The sequence below is a fragment of the Hirundo rustica genome, chromosome 6 (genome assembly GCF_015227805.2).
Source record: "Hirundo rustica isolate bHirRus1 chromosome 6, bHirRus1.pri.v3, whole genome shotgun sequence".
In the NCBI taxonomy this organism is placed as follows: domain Eukaryota; kingdom Metazoa; phylum Chordata; class Aves; order Passeriformes; family Hirundinidae; genus Hirundo; species Hirundo rustica.
Window position 1 is genome coordinate 22,747,084 of NC_053455.1, and position 18,762 is coordinate 22,765,845.

The window sequence follows — 18,762 nt, forward strand, 5'->3', positions numbered from 1 at the left end:
CCATGACAGCTTGGCCTCACCTGGTCAAGTGAGAAAGTGAGCTGCAGAAAAGTCGGCATGCTTAAAGAAGGTTTGTAGCTTGGATGTTCGTTCTTCCTGCTTGCTGCTACAGTGACAGAGGGAGTTGAAAGGCTGCTGCAAGATACTCCTGCCTCGAGATATGCATGTTTTACATGAGGCAATGCAGCTAAAGAAGCCCTAATAGGCATGGGGTAATTTGTAGTGAGGTGGAAGGGGAGGGCTATTTGGAAGGGGGACTTCACATGAAGCTCTGCTTGATGATCAGGGGTATCTAGATAAGACTGCAGTAGTTTAGTAGCTCAGCACAGATTTAGACCCATTTTATGGCAGCATGCATGTGTAAGGCCAGCAGATTAAGTACACTCATAGGATTCATTAGTTTTTCACATGTCAATACTCAAGACAGAGAAGTGATGTGGCTTGTCCAAGACCACAAAAGCCTGATGATGAATTTACCTACTTCATCTTTTGAGCATCTGGGAAATCCTGGGGTCATTGCTCCATCTTGGTGCTCAAACCATTGAGTCAATGCCATGCCCACATACTGAATCATGGCAAGATTTTGTACTAGGTTACTGGGAAAGCAGTTATATAGCATACACAGCTGCAGGCTTTCTGCAAAACCTGCATCAATGTCAGGCAGCCTGGATGAAGACGTTTTCACTTTGTTAGATGCTTAAAATAGCTACTGGATATAACAGAGTTGCAGTAAAAACACCTTTTGGAAATGCTCTTGCCACTCACCTTCTCTTTTATGTGATCCTTAAATCCTTTTCCCCTGCACACCTAGGGCTGTACTTGGATATCACGCCTACAGCAGCAGAGCCCTGGGAAGAGTGCGTTTTCTTGACTCAACCAAACTCTGCAGACCTATTAGCTGCCTGCTTCCCTGGGCTCAGCCTTCAGCTGCATAGCTGAAATTGCACACCCTCAGGCACAGCACACTTGACTCTCACACTCTTAGGAATAAAAGCATTTTGGTACCTCAGTTACCAGCCCAAGCTGATGACAGGGTGAGAGAAATTTCCACTTACTCCTTTTCCCCCCCATCTGTTACCTGTTAACAGGCAATCAATTAGGGAAACACAGGGAGAAAGAATACGGCTGTGCTAGGGAAAGGAAGATGGAGGGAAGCACTCTCCCCTCTTGGGATTCAGTCAGCTGGCATATCACCTGCTTGATACAGGGTCCATGTACTGCTACCATGCCATTTTCTTTTCGTTCTCTCTGAAAAGTGCTCAAAACTTCCTACGTCTTTGTCTTGAAGTCTCTTCTGCTGTGCCACAGAGGTCCATTCCCATGAAGGGTTAATTATCTGGTCTCTTCCCGTATTAGGAGACCCCAGCACTTTGCTTCAGAGCGCTACCCTGCCCCTGCTTTAGCACCTGGATGTGCCTAAAGGAAAAACTAGGAAGGGTCCAAGGGCTGGAGAGGGGTTGGAGTCAGTATGCAAGACAGAAATGCAAGTAGAAGTTCACATTCAACCACAGAGATTCAGCAATGAGAAATCAAAGAAACCCTGCCATGGAACAGGGCAATTCCCTAGAGAAGGCCATGGCATAATAAAGAGGGAAGTAGGGGTGGGGCAGAGTTATTTCCACAGCTGGATTTCCACATTAAGGAGATACATCTAATATCTACAAAAACAAGATAGATATAGTGGCTTTTGCAGAGACCTGGGATCAACTGCACCCTGTACTATTCAAGAGCTGAACATCCCCAGAGTGTAATCAGATCCATTCAATTAACAAAGTGAGTGATCTCTCCACATGTGCATTTCTTTCATTTCACAGGAGGCAAGGACGTATTGATGTGGTGGACTAACCCCAGCCAACAGCCAAGTACATGCACAGCTGCCTGCTTACTGTAGACCTGCCTTCAGTCAGCACACCGTGCTTAGGCAAACTCAATACACTTCCCACTGGAAGATGAATGATCCTGTCCTTTTTCCAGTTAGTGGAGGAAATAAAGGGAGTATATGTACATCCAGGCATGCTTGCTCACATGGGGCATGCGTATATAAGTATACCCAAGCATCCATGGATATTGGAGGTTGTTGGGATACACTCCTGCTTTTGATTATATTGTAGCTGCACAAGTGCAAATCTGCAAACACGCTTTTGGCAGTCAGGACACAGCCATACGTGAATTGTGCGTGAAGGAGCAACGCACCGCAATTCATCTACACGTGCGTGCGTTGAGGTTTTCCAAACTGCCTGAGGAATTGCTTATCCTTAGTGAGACTGACAAAAACTTCATCTTCAGTGCCTATTATTTTTATCTTCAAAGATTCTGCATCTTAATGAAAAAGGTTGGTGAAACTGGAAAAGGAAAAAAAGACCGGCTCTCACAAAAGTTCTCTGTCCAGATTTGTGCTGAGGTTTGTATGGAGTTCATGGCTACATATCAGGACTGATATGCCAAAAAATTTCTCTACTCTTGTAATGTTCTACTCTTGGAGCTTTCACTGCAAGGTGCAGATATCTCTGCAAAAATTCCATCTCTTGGCAGAGGCATCTACTCTTCAGATGGGCCTTAAAATACCATTAGGAAGCAAAGCATTTGCTTTCCAGGCCTTGCTCCACTAGCTGCCACATTCTCACAGTATCAGTGCCACTAGCAGAGGCAGGAAGATCAACTAGTCCAGATACCCAGATCTGGTAGCCAGTCAGGCAAGGAACTTGGCAAATGTTCCTACCATCACATAGCCTAACTCCATGGCGATGCTGATTTGGAAGGACCAGAACCGAGCAGGAGGAGAGAGGAAGCATACAAAAGGATGGAGAGTTAGGTGCATTACATTCATTCTCCCTTTCCCCCTTTTATATGACACTGCAGTCTCAGCAATGTCTGGGGCCACGTCCCTTTGTTTCTGCAGAGTGAACGCCTCCATTTCCATTCCTTCCCACCATACCTTGAATAGTCCTCTTGAAGAAGGCTTTACATGCCTCACAGGAAGCCACGCCGTAGTGGTACCCAGAGGCAATGTCCCCACACACCAGGCACAGCCGCTTGGGGATTGCATTGAGCATGTACTCGCACTTGGTGGGTGAGTCCTCCATGATGGCGCTGGCGCAGTCGTCGTATCGCTTGCGGCAGGACCCGCCGCCGATCCCCGTGCCATTGAACATGGGTGGCGAGTCTAGGCCATTGGGGTGGCCACCCATGGCGATGCCGTAGCCACCGCTGGCATCGGAGGAGCCGCTTGGGCTGTGGTGGCTGATGGCGTCAATGCCAGAAGATGGGCTGGAGGGCTCGGTCTTGATGAAGGACCCACAGCTGGAGGAGAGGTGCCGCTCCTCCGTGGCCATTCTGCCGAGCAGCCTGCAGGGAGAGAGCAAAGGCACTCAGCAACTGCCTGGCCAAACCTGGTTCCACATTTATTCAAAAGAGAGCCCTCCTTTTGCCACCTCAGTCCAACTCCAGTTGGCTCAGGCAGTTCAACCCCATACAGATTCTTCTTGAGGAATATTGGTACAATCGACTAAGACCAGTCCACCTGCTCCTCACTAAAGACAAAGCTCTTTGCGTAGATCATCATTTCAAGCTGTTCACAGGCTGCAGTGCTGGGAAGAGGCGTGAGTGCTGATGAAGCACCATCTACCCAGAGCATCATCTACCCCAAGACAGCAGAAAGAAACAAGCTTACTGGTGCCACACCAGGTGAAAAAGATGTTTGGTTAATATAGAATCTGATGCCCCGGCTTTATGAAAAAAGTTCAGTAGCAGACCTGCAGAAAAAACCTGCTCAGATTGGATTTTCATTTTTTCATTTGTAATACAGAAGTCTTTGATTAGTTTTCAAGTTTGACTCCTTCTCTCACTTCACCTCGCCCTTTACCCCACCCTGCTGCACTATCATCACTAAAAGAGGAGCTTGGAAATAGAAGGAAAATCATGTGATCAAAAGTTTCTTCTGTCGCAATCTTAAATCTTAATCTTTCTTCTATTTACTTAGTATTGAGCTTTTGCATGGACACACAAATTCCCACTTCTTAAAAAGAGGTTACACTCTTAAGATTATGGAAAGGATTTTACCAGCTTTTTAAGATCTTCATATTTATTTTAGTCACAAATAGTCTTATTCCTTATAAAACTGTTCTGACTTTTCCTGGAAGACTGCTAAATTTTATGATATTTACAGCAATGAGTTTCAGGGATTATTTGTATGGTGTATGAACAAACAAATCCCACTTTTATTTGCCCATAATGCATTTGCAGCCTGTCAGACTCCCTGAATATCTCCTGACTCTCCTTCTCAGGAAATGCAGTTTTGCCACGTTCTTCTATTTCAGTTCTTCATTATCTATATGATTGCTCTTCATGCAGAAGTTTTTGCAGATCTCTTATCTGCTTCATCATCCATCTCAGAACTTCCTCTAGTCTGGCTATTTCTGTTCAGTCCAGAGAAGAGTTCAATGAGCCAGCTCCTCAGCAGCATAAAACTGGCATTGCTCCATCCCTTCTCCAGCTGAAGGTCTGGACAGTAGTCAAGACAAAGGCACGCCATCAATTACCTAGTGACGTTACAATATTTTTGATGTTATTTTCAGTCTACATATTACGTAATTCCTTGCACTGTTTGCTTCCCCTCCCCCCCCCCTTAAATAAAAATAGAAATTGTTACATTCCTTCAACAAATAGTATCAGGAAGTTACTTACTGCAACACTCGATCTTACTCCTGAGTTGCTACAGTTAATTTAGAATCCATTACGATTTATGAAAAATCGAATTAATCCTTCTGGTGTGCAATGTTTTGCAATAGTCAACAGTGTATTTCATGTGCCACTATGCTGTGCAGTCCAGACACCCACTTTATTAGGATCCTCTGGAGCTCTTCAGTCTTCCTTGTAATTTGATTTCATCTGCAGTCTCATTGTTCACCCACTTCCCAGATCATTAACACATGGATCAAACACCACAATACTGATCTTTGTGGGTGATGCATGTTAACCTCTATCATGCTGAAAATTGACTTTCTTTTCTGAGTAGGGTGTATCTAGCCCTTTTTTCTGTCTCTGACAACTTTTAATTGATAATATTAACCCGAGAGGTTAAATTTTTCCTTCAGCAAGACTATTTGTCAAAGGCTTTAAGAAAAACTAAACATGCATTTTCCTGATGACATGGCCAAAGAATTCTGACTGACTGGAGATGCTTGACTTTTCTTCTTGGAAGCTCTGCTTGTTGAAAGTTACCACACCAGGGTCATGTGAGTAATTTCTATTTCTATTTCAGTTTCTGCCTATTTACCTGGTATTTGTGGCAACTCCTTCTGCCAAGAAGTCAAATCTGTCAGGGGACAGGACAAAACATTCTGTGAATCAGCAAGGCTGGAGAGCACACTTTTATATATCACATCTGTGTGTCTGTTGATAGGAATATAGATGTTTGATATGCAGCAAATACTCAGACCTGCATCCTTATGATCTCATTTGACCTAAGCATCTCCTAATTTTCCCTTCTCTGTTTCATCCTCAAAGTTTGACCTCATCTCCTATCTCTGGGATCGATCAGCCAAGTTTGTTTTTTGGCAAGACTGTTGACCTTGAGAATATGGGCAGGCATCTCACGTTCCTCAGCTGCTTTGCCTGGCGTTACTTGAGAGGAATCCAGGGTTTGGGCCCTCTCAGAGACAGTGTGATGAGTTGATAAATGCCCATGCTTTGCCCAGAGGGCCACAATGAACTAGAGGTCGTGGAGCAGTTACAGAAATTGCTGCAGGTGCACTCATCTCTATTCCCACAGGGCACCTAGACATATTGCAGATCTTCTGGTGTAACGACAGCTGACTGTGTGAAGGAAAAAGAAAATTTGCCAGCAGAGACTTGATCTTAGCATCTCACAGCAAAGCTGAAAGCTGCTGTGCGGGTTCTAGAACCTCTCCCTACCGAGAAGTGCATCTGTGGTAGAGAAATGAAGATCACTGGGCACAGCAACATAAGATTAAAGTTAAAATGGAAGGCAAAACCACCATAAAACACTGTTCTGCACTGTGGAATTATGGAGTTGTAAATTTCAAGGTAGACAGAGGAAAACACTGTGAAACAGGAATGACAGGAAGATGAGCTGTACTGGCAGATTCTGTCAGCGGAGCCCAAATCCCAACCTCTGTTTCCTAAATAGTCCAACATTCATGGATGACCTCAACAGGGCTTACCAAGGTATTTTCCTTCAGTGGAGAGAAAACAAAAAATAAAAATAAAATAAAACCAAAATGAAATTAAATTTAAAAAAAAAAAAAAAAAAAAAAAAAAAAAAAAAAAAAAAGAAAAGAAAAGAAAAGAAAAAGGAAAAAAACAGGAAAATAACCCCAAACCTCCCAAAGGAGCTTTCTGTCTCCAAGGCATGAAACAGTGAGTGTTTGATGGTGAATCAGGAAACAAGCTCCCTACATCCTTTCAGCTGAGGACCCTCCTACATAGCAAGGACTCGAGGACTCGCTACATGGCTAATTCTGGCTGAATGTGAATGCCTGCTTGAGAGCAAAAGCCCTTAACACCAAGACAGATCAAAGACTACAGCTAAGGTGACTCCAGCCACTCCAGAGCATATGCTTTTCTTTTCTGGCTTCTGACTTTCTGCAAGTGTCAAGGAAATCCCATGCTGATTTTTAAACAGTCAGAGTGTCCCCTGGCAATGAGATACATCTTGAACTTCAAGAAGAACAGCTAAATGTTTTTTGCAAAGAGTTCAAAGTGATGAACAGCCATTTTGCTTGGCTCTAGTTACCTTAATAGGAATGTAAAAGGAGAGAGACTTGATCCAACTCTCCTCCGTGCTGGCACAGGAAACTCCGTTACTATTTCTGTGCCCATGTAACAGGCTTAGAGGTTCTAAACATTTCGTTCTTTTCACCTTTCCTCATCATAGGTCATTCCTTCTAATCCCTTTAGCATCTTTGTGGTCCTTCTCTGGATTTGTTCCAACTTCCCTGGGTCTCTGCTGCAGCAAGGTGCCCTGAACTGCACAGTGCATTGCTGCAGCACTACAGGGGAGAGTCACTCTGGAAAGCACACAGCCAGGAAGACATATGGACCAATTGAGCAGTAGCTTTGCCAGACATCAGCTTGCACATCAGCTCACACTATTTGATAGCCTGTCTCTTTGGGACCTCTCTGAACATAAGCTGCTTTAGCCACCGTGCTCTGCACAACATGAAATTTGGAGATTCTCCTTGTTCCAAAGTAGATCCAGGATCATCTTTGAACTACACAGTGCTAATTATCGCTTGTTTTACCAAAGCCTGTCCATTTTTTTCACCCTAGCTCTTTTTTTTTCTATGCTGATATTTTTGTTTAGTATCTTTTGGTTCTGTCAACTGTAAATTTCAGAGTGATCACTTTTATGTTTCTTCCAGGTCACTAATGAGTATTTACAGTCAAAGCACTGTCCTTTTGGACACCACCTTTGCAGAAGGATAAAGAATATCTCTAACCCTTCTGTTGACACTCTGTCATTTAATCCATGATTCATTTCACAGGATTTGTATCAAAACCAATTTGATCTAATTTCCCTAATAAGATTTTGCACAGCTTTGTGTCAAAAGCCCATGCATGGTCCAGAGTCAGTCTATTCATTGCATTCCTTTTGCCCACTAATTATCTAATTGCATCAAGAAAGGTTATTGTCTACTGTACTCCTGTTTCATAAACCCACTGCTGTTTATCACGAACAGTGTTGTTAGCCTTTATGTGCTTGTAAGTGCCCTCAGACAAGCGTGCTCTGACCTCAGTGATTCTGGATGTAAATACACAGGTTTAGACCAAGTCAAGACTGTGCATTAGGTTTTCATCCATTAGTGCTCTCCCCTTTGGGCAGCAATGTTGGTAAGTGTTACAAGTTTTCCTCAATTCTTCTCCAGTCTTTCATCTTTTGCTATTTCTCTGCAATGGCTGGTATTTAGCCATTAAAGGCTTACGAGTTAATGATCTTTTGAGAGAGAACAACAGCAATAATAAGGGAGGGAAAGATTGCTAGATGGGGAGGAACAGAAAGGGACAGAAGACTAGAGTTATAAAACTAAGGCAGTAGTGCCCCTGATTTTCGTTCTTTTAAACATCAAGGTTTACAATTTTGGGATCAATGCAGATCAGGCTATTTTATTGCATGTCCTTTGGGGTTATTATTGCCTGGAATAGTAATTTGTAGCTACATTCACCTATTTACCCCACTTCAGGATTTGGATTAGAATAATTCAGTAGTCTTTGCGTGTAAGTGAGAAAAAAAATGTCCACCGCTCATATCTGCTTAGCAAGACAGCCAGAACTTTGTAACAGAAGGTACCTTCTCCCCGCCAGAGGAACTTTTTAGCAGCTAAAGGTACACACAATTCAGTTACTGAATTGAATTGAATTGAATACCATCTGAGCATTGAAGTGCTCACGCAAATCTAATTATTTAACCTTCTAAGTAGCATTCACTATTCCGAAACTGGATCAAAAAAAGTTTAGTGACAACACTGCTGAGCTTCCTTAGTGGCTGAAACCTCATCTTGAACAGGAAATGCAAGGATAGATCAGTTCTATACTCACTTTCCTGAAAAAAGAGAAGGAACAGACATACATTCTGCCACCAGTAGTCCAGTCCCTTCACCAGTATTTTCTGGTTTAGTCATAAAGTCAGCAACTCAGCACGTTGGAGATTTCCAACAGCAAGACTGGAATTATCATTAAAATGGGTACTGAAATACAGCTGTAGAACTAGTGTCAGCTGATGGAGGCGGGGGGAAAGAGAAAACACCTAGGCCCTTCTCAGGAAAAATCTTCCCTATTTTGGGCACAAGGAGAAACATAAAGGTTGGAAATGGGCTTTTTTTGTTTGAGTGGCTCTCACATTGGATTCTCGGCAGAATGAAATCTTGAAAACCCTGCAGGTAAGATGCCTGTCCAGCTTGTGACTTCCAGAAGTCATATGCCTGTACTTCTGTACTTGTGGAACTGCACTTCAGTCCTGAAGTCCTCACAGTAGATTTAAGTTATACTGACAAAACCTGAAAAGTCTGCCAGTATAAAGCTGCTCACTTCAGGTACCAGCTTGTGACAAAAGAACACTTTGGATTGCACAGAAATTTTTAAACCAGTCATGGAAGACTAAAGTAGTTTTAATCTGCAGAAACACCAATGATAAGAGAGATAAAAACATCCATTCTCTTCTCTGGTACAGACCTATTTCTCTTATCAGTATTTGTCAGTTCAGATGACACCAACTTGCATTGCATGTGTAAATGGGATGTGCACATCATGCACAACATAGATTCTGTGTCTTATGTGGGCCACATGAGAGAGCTTTGCAATCCACAGTGGACTGATGAACAATGTAAGTCAGCTTCTCAAACACTGGCTGCAACTCCAACAAGCCAAATTTTGTCAGGGTTTTTTTTAGATACAGAAGACAGAAATAAATAATGTTTTCCAAGTGTCAGGCTAGATGTGACAGCTGCAATAACAGCCAGTGTAATTTCAGGTCACTTATGAAAAGAGTTAATGTCATAGAGCTGAGCCACACCTGTTGGTTGACCTGCTTTTACCACGGACAGCTCACAAACACGCTCCCGCCCTTGCCTCACCGAGAACACCCGCCAAAGTGCTAGGGAGGAAAGGGATCAGCACCCAGCTGGTCTCTCACACTTTTACTCCATATGGACTTCAAATGAAAGAGCCATCAGAGACTTTATCTATACTGACAGCTTTTCTCCATTCAACAGTCCAAGAATAATGGGATCTGCCAATGTGCCACTTTCCTCCTGTACAGGGGATAACTATGGGTAACTCAGTCATATCAGGAATCTTTTCTGGGCTTATTCTATCATACAGGAACATTCTGTTCCCAGGACAAATTTAATTTCTCTCTGAGAATAGGCAAGAGCTTGGGTAGTACCAGCATGATGGGCATGATCATAAACATAAACACACCGGTGCATAGGCTTTAGAGATTCTTTGTTTCAATCACAGTATTTTGCATTGCTATAATGGACAAGAGTCAGAACTCAGCTTGATTTAACTATTTTTTTCTGGAATGCAGATCTGATTTCTAAGATTTTTGCCACGTTTCTTAGTGATGGCTCTCTTTGGCTTGCATGGGTTGTGTTCCTGTTCTGTAGAGTGTGGCAAACCCCAGAGAGACAGTTTTCAAGACATTTGTCCATAATATGCACTCCCTCTCATACTACATACTTGTCTTTGAACAAGCTAGCATTCACATTCTGGCTCTCGCACAAAGAGTACTTGCTTGTCTAATGCCCAGTAGATATTTTATCCCTTTGACCCATTGCATAACCAGAGCCCAGTTACATATCAGAAGATCTTCTCTAGCCCAAGTTAGCTCATGCTGAAAAAAGCTGCCACAGCAAACCGTCTGGAGGCTGCTTAATAAATAAAAAATGCTCTCATGGGCAGAAGACATTATGGATTTGCTACTATCCTTCATCCCTCTCCTCATTACTCTAATTTCTTTTCACCCTTATGACAACGGTCTTGTTAGTAAATGGTAAAAAGTGTTACACAGATGAAGTGACAATTAATCTGGAGGCGTGACACATATTATCAGTTTCACTCTCTGTTGGAGTCCAGGCCATTCTGTCCATGGTTTGCCACATACATGGAAACAAACACGGCAAAATCGTGAACTCTCTTATTAACACAATGCCTTTTGAAGGTACCTTGCCCTCTGGTGTACTAAATGGCACTTCCTCCAGAGTGAATTGTTTCAGCGCTTGAGCTAATGCCTCTAGCTTATACTTACTGTTGATACCACAGCAAGACAAGGACAGGGTTGATTTGCTGTTCACTACTTATCCAAGTTCTACCACCACCCGTTCCCCCCAGCATTATCATTCTGTGTTTCACATTTCCACTTACCCCACTATTTCTACATTCACAGCAGTTCAACAATTTTGCCTGCAGACAGCAAAGTTGCAATTCAATCCCTGTTGAAATGCTCAGCTAGACCTTCATTTATTCCTGAGTGTCTTTCTTTATACACTGCCTACCTAGAGCATTTATAATCTCTATCTCTCTAAGCACCTTCAGTGTCCTTCGGACACTTGTGAATGAGACCCATACACAGGAGGCTCGGTAGAGCACATTTTAAACACTTGTACATCAGAATTTTGCTTCCATCTTCTCAGTTGAGCAAGGAAAGGAGAACTTCTAGCATTGCCATCCATATCACCCTTACTTTTGCATTGCAGCCTGATCCAATATCTCATCTCTCAGAGACTTTTGACTCAGTATCCTTGCAGCATTTCTGAAAGAAAATTGCCACCAGTACAAATTCTTCAGCCTGCACTTCCTTGCATTTCAAGATATTTATTGAAGACATCCCCCTTCAACCTTCCCTACAATTCATGGGGAACAGTGGCATGAAAAAAGAGAGACCCAGAGGTATTGCTTAATTTTTCTTAGTGTTTGAGGAAGGAGTTAGGATGGGAGATACATATCAAAGACATCACCCTAGAAACAAATGTGCAAAGAGACTTAGTAATTGACATTTCTTGAGGAATACTAGCTTACTGAAAAGGAGGACTTTGGGTTTATTGAGACAATATGAGCTTGAATGTTATTCAACTTGGCTGCATTTAGAAATTCTCTGGGTTTGAGCTGGTAATACTTTTTGGGACTGTTTCTGTTTCTTGCACTTCAATAACACAGTTATAATGGGATTCTGTCTCCTTTTCCCACCCTAGGACAATCTAGACAGATGAGATAGGCTTTGCCTAGATTCCACCTGTAGCTCTCAGAGAAATCTATAACTAAGTGCCTCATCATTAGAACACTGCACAAAACCTGACAGATCTTGAAAAACTAACTGAAATTAGTTCCACATAAATTACAGCATGGGAAATACCAAAGGGCAATTAGTGCTTTTTAATTTCTTCTTTTTTTTTTTAACCCTGACTCTCCAGAAAGGATTTCTAAGAAGACACAGTGGTAAAGCAAGGTGACTGTGAGTAACTGCAGATTTTTCAGCTAATGAATACCACAGCTGTAAGGAGACTGGGTCACATATGGAAACAATGGTCTCCTCCTGCACACCTTACACTGCTGTAACATACAGGATTATCTTCAGCTACCTATTTAGAATAACCTTAAGGTTCAGTTTTGCTGAGTCTCTAAACTCCCACCTTTGGTAAGTGTTCAGCAGATGTCTTAGCACACACTGCATATATTAAGTAGGCAGCTGTATCTGACCCAAATTCCAGCTTCTAACGGCCATAACTTATTGTAAATCCGTTTCATTCATCCATCTTGCTGACTGTCCCCATTTCCTTTGACTGACAAAGCGGCTTCCAGTCCACTCAAGTCTGACCCTACCTGAGGCCTCACAGTGTCCTGCATTCTTACTTGCTTGAACCCAGAGATGAGATCAACAAACTGCTCATTAGACAGAAACTGTATAGCAGAATAAACACATCATTTTCCCAGATATGCTATAAAACTTGAAAGTTCCTTTACCTAGATTAAAAATAAAAAACCCAACCAAACAATACCCCTCTACTAAAAAATCTCAGTTCAGCCAAAAAAAATTCTGAAGCAAAATACTTTTTAATTACTTAAATTTTCCTCACAAATTGGCATCACTGTAGGAAAATTTAACTAAATGTAATTACAAACTCCCCACAAAAAAAATCCTTTTTTCATCACAAATAGATTATTTCCTCATCCCATTAAGTTTTCACTTTTCTCTGTTACTTTTTCTGGATATGAAAGAAAGGGACACAAGCTTGCAAGCTCTTCAACCTCAGTTTCTCTTCCTCTTCCATTCTTTAGCATCCCTGCTAATGGCCAAGCAGAAGCTAACATGCAGACACAGCAAAGCAGACAGACAGGCAGTCAGACACCCGCAAACAAACTATACAGCTGGTTCTACACTTTCATATAGCACCTTTCTGAGATAGCTTTAAATCTTACATAGCTTCATTCTGTAGGGTATCCGGGAATAGCAGGCATGCATAAAGTTATTGTGAAAATACAAAAAAATCCTCTTCTCTCACATCTCTCCTTTCCTCATCATGTGCATGCACCTAGATACCATTCCAGTAGCTCTGCTATAGAAGCCAAACTATGACTTCATACTTCCTGAACATCACTGTGAGTGGTCAGAACTTCATAGCAAACACGCTATAATGCAGTAAAGCAAAAACAATAAAAAAGCATTGCCTAACTGAGCCATATCATCTGCAGTCTGCACCTTGAGGCACGCTCCTGTCAGAGCATGGGAGGAAGAAGACCTCACATGGTTTTACACATGTCTGCAATCTGTCCTATCCCATATTTAAGAGCAGCTCCTTCTCCCTCCGGAGATCTGGAACCCTTTGCTGATGCAGCTAGGAGGGGGCCCACCCTCTTCAAAGTAGGGACCCAAAAAGAAGCAAATTTCAGCAACTGACGGTCTGGCGTGACCCAACTGAAACCAGCCCACCCTGACGGCATGTCCTCCCCGCTGTGCTTGTTCCCTTTGCCCTTGGAATGCTATCACTTGTTATCACGCTGACTTCTCCAGATGGGGCATTTTGGCTATTGATCTGATAAATAAACAGCCTGCTCGCTCGATCAAAATGTTATTTTGCATTTCAATTACTGTTCGCTAATGCAACCTTCATCCCGCCAAGAGTGCTGCTGGCAATGACACTCGACCTGGCACAGGCGTTTGCAAGCAAATTCGGCAGCACCCGCTGCAAGCACCTAACGGGATTACCAACCTCCATTAGATGCACAGAGAGAGAAGACGATGGACAGACAGTAGCGGGCTTAAGGGGAGCAGACATGCGGAACAGAAGGTGTGGGCAACCTGGACAAGGGGTAGAGAGGCAACAAGACAGCTTTACCAGATATTTTGACAGTGAGAGATCTTGAAAGCTAAAGATTTTCCCTCCAGTGAACAACTCCAACAGCTCGTAGCAGATAGACTGAGCTCTCTGTGAGTGAGCCATGCAAGAGTTCAGAGCAATGGGAAATAGAAATCAATGTCTGCTGTCAAGCCAGCAGTGAGCACTGCAACCCACCAGGGCAAATAGGGTCAATTCTAAAGCAAGTTCTGAAGCCTAGCTCCACCAGGGCTCAGCAGACCCTAGAGATACACACAGCATTTTCTATCTAAACTTGCAGGGAGGAAACCCTCTTAATCCTTGCTGGATTCTTCTGGGAAATATGACTGGCTCTGGACACTCTGGTGGTGATACAGGAAGAAAGGGGCATCCAGAGGTTCTGCTAAAATCTCTGGTAGGTGTTGATCTCTATTAATTCAGCACTCTGTTTACATCATGGAAGCCTGTGCCAAATCCACAGACTGGTTTCACTCAAACCCTGTCTACAATAAGAAACACAACACAAATACTAAGTCAGTAAGCAGCCACCAGCAGTGAGGTCAGGCACGACCACCAGCTCCTGGTCCCAAACTCTTCTAGTCATGTGACATACCTCACCTGGTGGCTGGTTTTGCACCAGACTCCTGCATGATGCAGAATGTCCCTCTTTCTTTTTCCTACCTGAACTCCTAAAAGAAACATACAAAGTGACACAACAATTTACCATTGCATGCAAATAGTGGTCAGTGCTTTCACCACCCCATGTCTGGATTTTGCTCCCAGCTGACAAGATAATATAAGTCAAGTAAATGCATTTCTCTCAATTTCCAGAAAGCCTTTGTCAAAGATCTTTTGCCAGGCCTGGACAAATTTCTCCCATTTATAAAGAGACAGCATTCAGACCAAAACTGCCAGTCATCCAGGAGTTAAAAATAAACAAACCCCTGTAACACCCTGAGATTATATAAACAAAATGCTAAGTATAACACACTGAATGAGATCAATGTGATGCATAAAGACAGGATCTATAACTCCACACACTAACACTTCATCTGCTCTGGGTGCCCAGCCTTCCAGTTCCCTCTGCCCTTGGCAAACTAAGGCAGTGTCCCACACCCCTCTCTCTCTAACCAGTCTATACTGTAGACCTTAACCTCCCAGGTCTGCCTCTGTGCCCAACCTTTCTCTGTGCCCACTCTTACGAGCAGGGTTTTGGGAATCATTCCACATGTCGATCACCACTAGGTAACCATGCCCCAAACACAGCCCAAGGACCCACATAGGTGTTCTGACTCATGTTGTGACTCGTTGTTGGCTGTGTTTATGACGTGGGGCAGTGAAGTGCAGTGTACTCAGCCCTTAAAATGCAGCCAAAATGTCTCAAAGTCTAATTCCAGCCTCAACGCTGATCTTATAGACTTCACCGAGTCACTGCAGCTCTCCAGGACACTGCTTCCCCCAGCTGACACGGTCCTGAAGGACCTACCTCTCAGGAACACTTTGAGAGTCAAACAGCAACCATGACTGAATAAATAGAGCGCACAGATGAGTGTCGTAACCAGAATAATGGACAGACAAATTCTATGCTCACATCGAGTCCTCTGCTCAGATTATCACCAGAATTTGAACCTCTTTCTGCAGCACCATAGCTCTCCAGTTTGCCTGTGTAAGTTGTGTGAGTAGCTAGTATTTTCCTGCATGCAAGCTAGCCAGAGGAAGAACACACTGGCTTTGCAAATCTGTTTCTATAATACACACCAATTCTGACCTCCTCCTACACCTCACTGTACTTTAAACCCAGGCCCCTGTGACCTAGTCTACACAATAACCTAATCTCTAATACTGCCTAATCCTATATCCATCTCCCCATATGCTATTTCACACACCAGCTGCCTCCTGATCATACCTCCATATCAACTCATTTTTCTATTCTCCTCTGCAATTATACTTTAAGGTTTTCACCATAAATTCATTTTTGTTTAAAAATGCTATTCTGTTTCATTATAGAACTAGGTCAATTTTGGCAATGTCTTTACTGTAGAATTTAAAAAAAAACCTCTAAAACCCTAGATATTTAACTTTGCTTTTGTTCTAGTGCTTTGTTAGCCTGTTATGTGTTGCCTTGTGTTGTTTGATGAACTAATCACAGACTGTTTCAAGAACAAAACTAAATAAAATACTGGAACTTTCTTAAAAATAAATTTTATTGGAATTTCTACTTTGCCTAAAATTTCAGGCTGCAGTCAGATTTATGATGAAATAATTATCAAACAACAAATATTCTCTGAACCAAGGTTCTAATTTCCATGCAGCTCCCCTCTCTGTGTTTTCCACACAGCCCTGCGTGTGCTTCACTCAGTAGGTGTCTTTTCTCTACTAATACACATTCAGAAATATCTATGTTCTAATGTACACGGAAATGTTTTGACATTTCATGCTATCTTCTTTAGCCAGGCAACATAGAGAGATTGAGACTGGGAAATAAACTGCATCTAAAACATCTGAAAAGGTGGAATCCTACATAAAAGTTCTGGAAATTCAAGAGTACCACGGAATCTGTGCCATCAACTCATATAAAATGGTTAACCTGTATTACTCAGAGATTAACCATGTGTCAAGGAGCATCCTGCAGCCAAAAATCAGTCCCTCTGATTTGAAAGCTGAGTGCTGTTGGAGAAACACAGTTCCACTCTTCCATCTGGTGCCATTTAAACTTCACCCCATTCCTCCTGCATCACAATGAAATCACTGCTGGCATGTGATCAGAAGCTCTGAAACCCTGGCTGCTGATCAGTTTACAAAAATTGACCTGGACATTCTATCCACTTCGATGAGGCCTGAATGAAACTTCTTTCTCATTCACTCATGGTAAGGAGTGATACTTCTTAGCATCTCTGTGACCCACAAAAAATGTTTTATTGTACAGCTTATTGAGGAAAAAAATGTTGGAATTGAGTATAAGTATCTTATCTGACAACTAAACCATACCCAGAATTTCCTAGCTACAGGGGAAATAAATCAAAAGTAGTTGTTACAGTATTCTGGCTCTTCATTTAAGCCTTGATCCAAGTCCTATTGAAATCGAATTGTGATTCCTATTGATCCGAACACGAACTGGACCTCAGGATCTGAAGTCACCAGAATGTCAAACACTGCAGCTATCCCATGACCTTTATTGGATTCCTGGAGACCTGTTTTCTGCTGTTTTACTACACCTTCTCCAAACACGCTTTTATTCCAAATGTTCCTGGAAAGGAAAGGAAGGTAAACTTTCCTCAGTAGAGGACTTTCTTAGAAATTCCCACTTTCACTAACAAACATTTTTCTCCTGCTAGTCACGCTGCACAGACTGATGGCCCTACGCACCCATCGCAAATCACAGGGTACAGTGCATCCATTCATACATCTACATCTTCAGGTTACATTCATTGGCCTGAGCATCTCTTGGAAGTCATGTGCTGCCAGTTCTAACAGGCTTCTCCACTCTGTTCAGTTCACTCCGGAGAGGAAATTCAACAACAACAGGCTTCTTAAAAACATCTAATATGGATTCATTTATTTCCTTGGAGTCAGCCTAAGCAGATAAATCAAAACTCCAAATGCCTCTGACAACTTTCCTGCTTGAAAAGAGGAGGCAAATTCTGTTCATGTTAAAGCAATCCTTTCACTTCCCACTTTCCAACCTGGGAACTGCATTATTCTCAAACCAGAATGAATTTAAGGAACCCAAGATGCAAATCAAAACAGCTATGAGTAGCTAAACTGTCTCCCATGCTGTAGCAACCATCTTCACAGAGAGAATGCCAGTTCATAGGGTTAATAGCAATTATTCTGTAGGAAAATCACTGCTCTTCCTAGCTACACCTGAGCTGCCTGCTCTGACTTTCTGGGTACTGGCTGCAGTGATGTTCACCCCTTGGCATTCACAGCATATGGTACAAAACAGGCTGAATCAGCAAGGGAGCGACAGCGACTGGATTGCAGTGCTAGGAGAGGTTGTTCCTGACTGTGCACTAAGCTGGTGAAAACATGAACTTCAATGTTAGTCTTCCTATTTTTTTGTCCATAATTTAGCTGAGGTGTTTAAGTTCTTGACAAATCTGCAAACACCTTAAAGTTCCCTGTCCCTGCAGAACTGCTGGATAGGGTTTCAGGCCATGAGTTGTTAGGAGAGTGCCCTGTAATATGCTCCTTCCAAATAAAAAAAATTAAATAAATAAACTGTCCAATTTGGTACAGCAAAAACCTCACTCAACTACAAGGTGAGATCCCTCCAAAGAGACTCACGGCCTGAAACCCTCCTGGAGGGATACACATCCAGTTGGATAAGGGACCAGATCATAAGTAGGAAGCACACTTCCTGCAAATGTATAGTCTTCGATCAGTTTGGAAGACCAAAACAAAAATAGGAGTTGTTTTGTCCAGCTTCAACATTGAACAGGGGAAAACGTGTTTATGAAAAGCATTGGCTTGCAAACCAGAGCCATTATTAAGGGGCTGTAGTCTTCCACCAATCCACATAAACGAATTTCGGTCACACCTAGTTAAAAAAGAGCAAGAAGGCACATTTTAAAATGCCACTTTGCATTGCAATCCCCTGCTTCACACTGTGCCTGGAGAAGCCTGAGCTAAAGTAGCAGTAAAATAGGAAGAGGAGTTATGGATTCTGGTGTATCCCATCAGTGTTTATTCTAATCAATCAACTGAAGAAAATAGTAGCTGAGAGTAATTATTAATAATCAAGTAAAATTGGATTATTTCTCTGGACTGCAGTGTCATCTGGATGGGAAGGCTGGTATAGAAATAAAGTTCATCAGAGCAAGCTACTGAAATAAAATTGCTGACCTCAGTAGTTCATCAAAGGTGGTAGAAAAAGGAATTTCAACTATGCATTCGGTAGACTAGCCATAGAGCATGAAGACTAACTCAAATA

The 18,762-nt window shown here is 42.5% G+C and overlaps 1 protein-coding gene across 10 annotated transcripts in view; it reads right to left on the reverse strand.

The window, feature by feature from the left end:
* Positions 1-18,762, reverse strand: part of ESRRB (estrogen related receptor beta) — a 135,869-nt gene that overhangs the window by 39,227 nt on the left and 77,880 nt on the right. For 9 of the 10 annotated variants that reach the window (XM_040066683.2, XM_040066688.2, XM_040066687.2 and 6 more), the window contains one exon: positions 2,936-3,345. In XM_040066683.2, the coding sequence (XP_039922617.1) occupies positions 2,936-3,345 (410 nt within the window). Of the gene's footprint in view, positions 1-765; positions 934-2,935; positions 3,346-18,762 lie in introns of those variants that run through there. The other variant, XM_040066692.2, reaches the window with a different exon arrangement.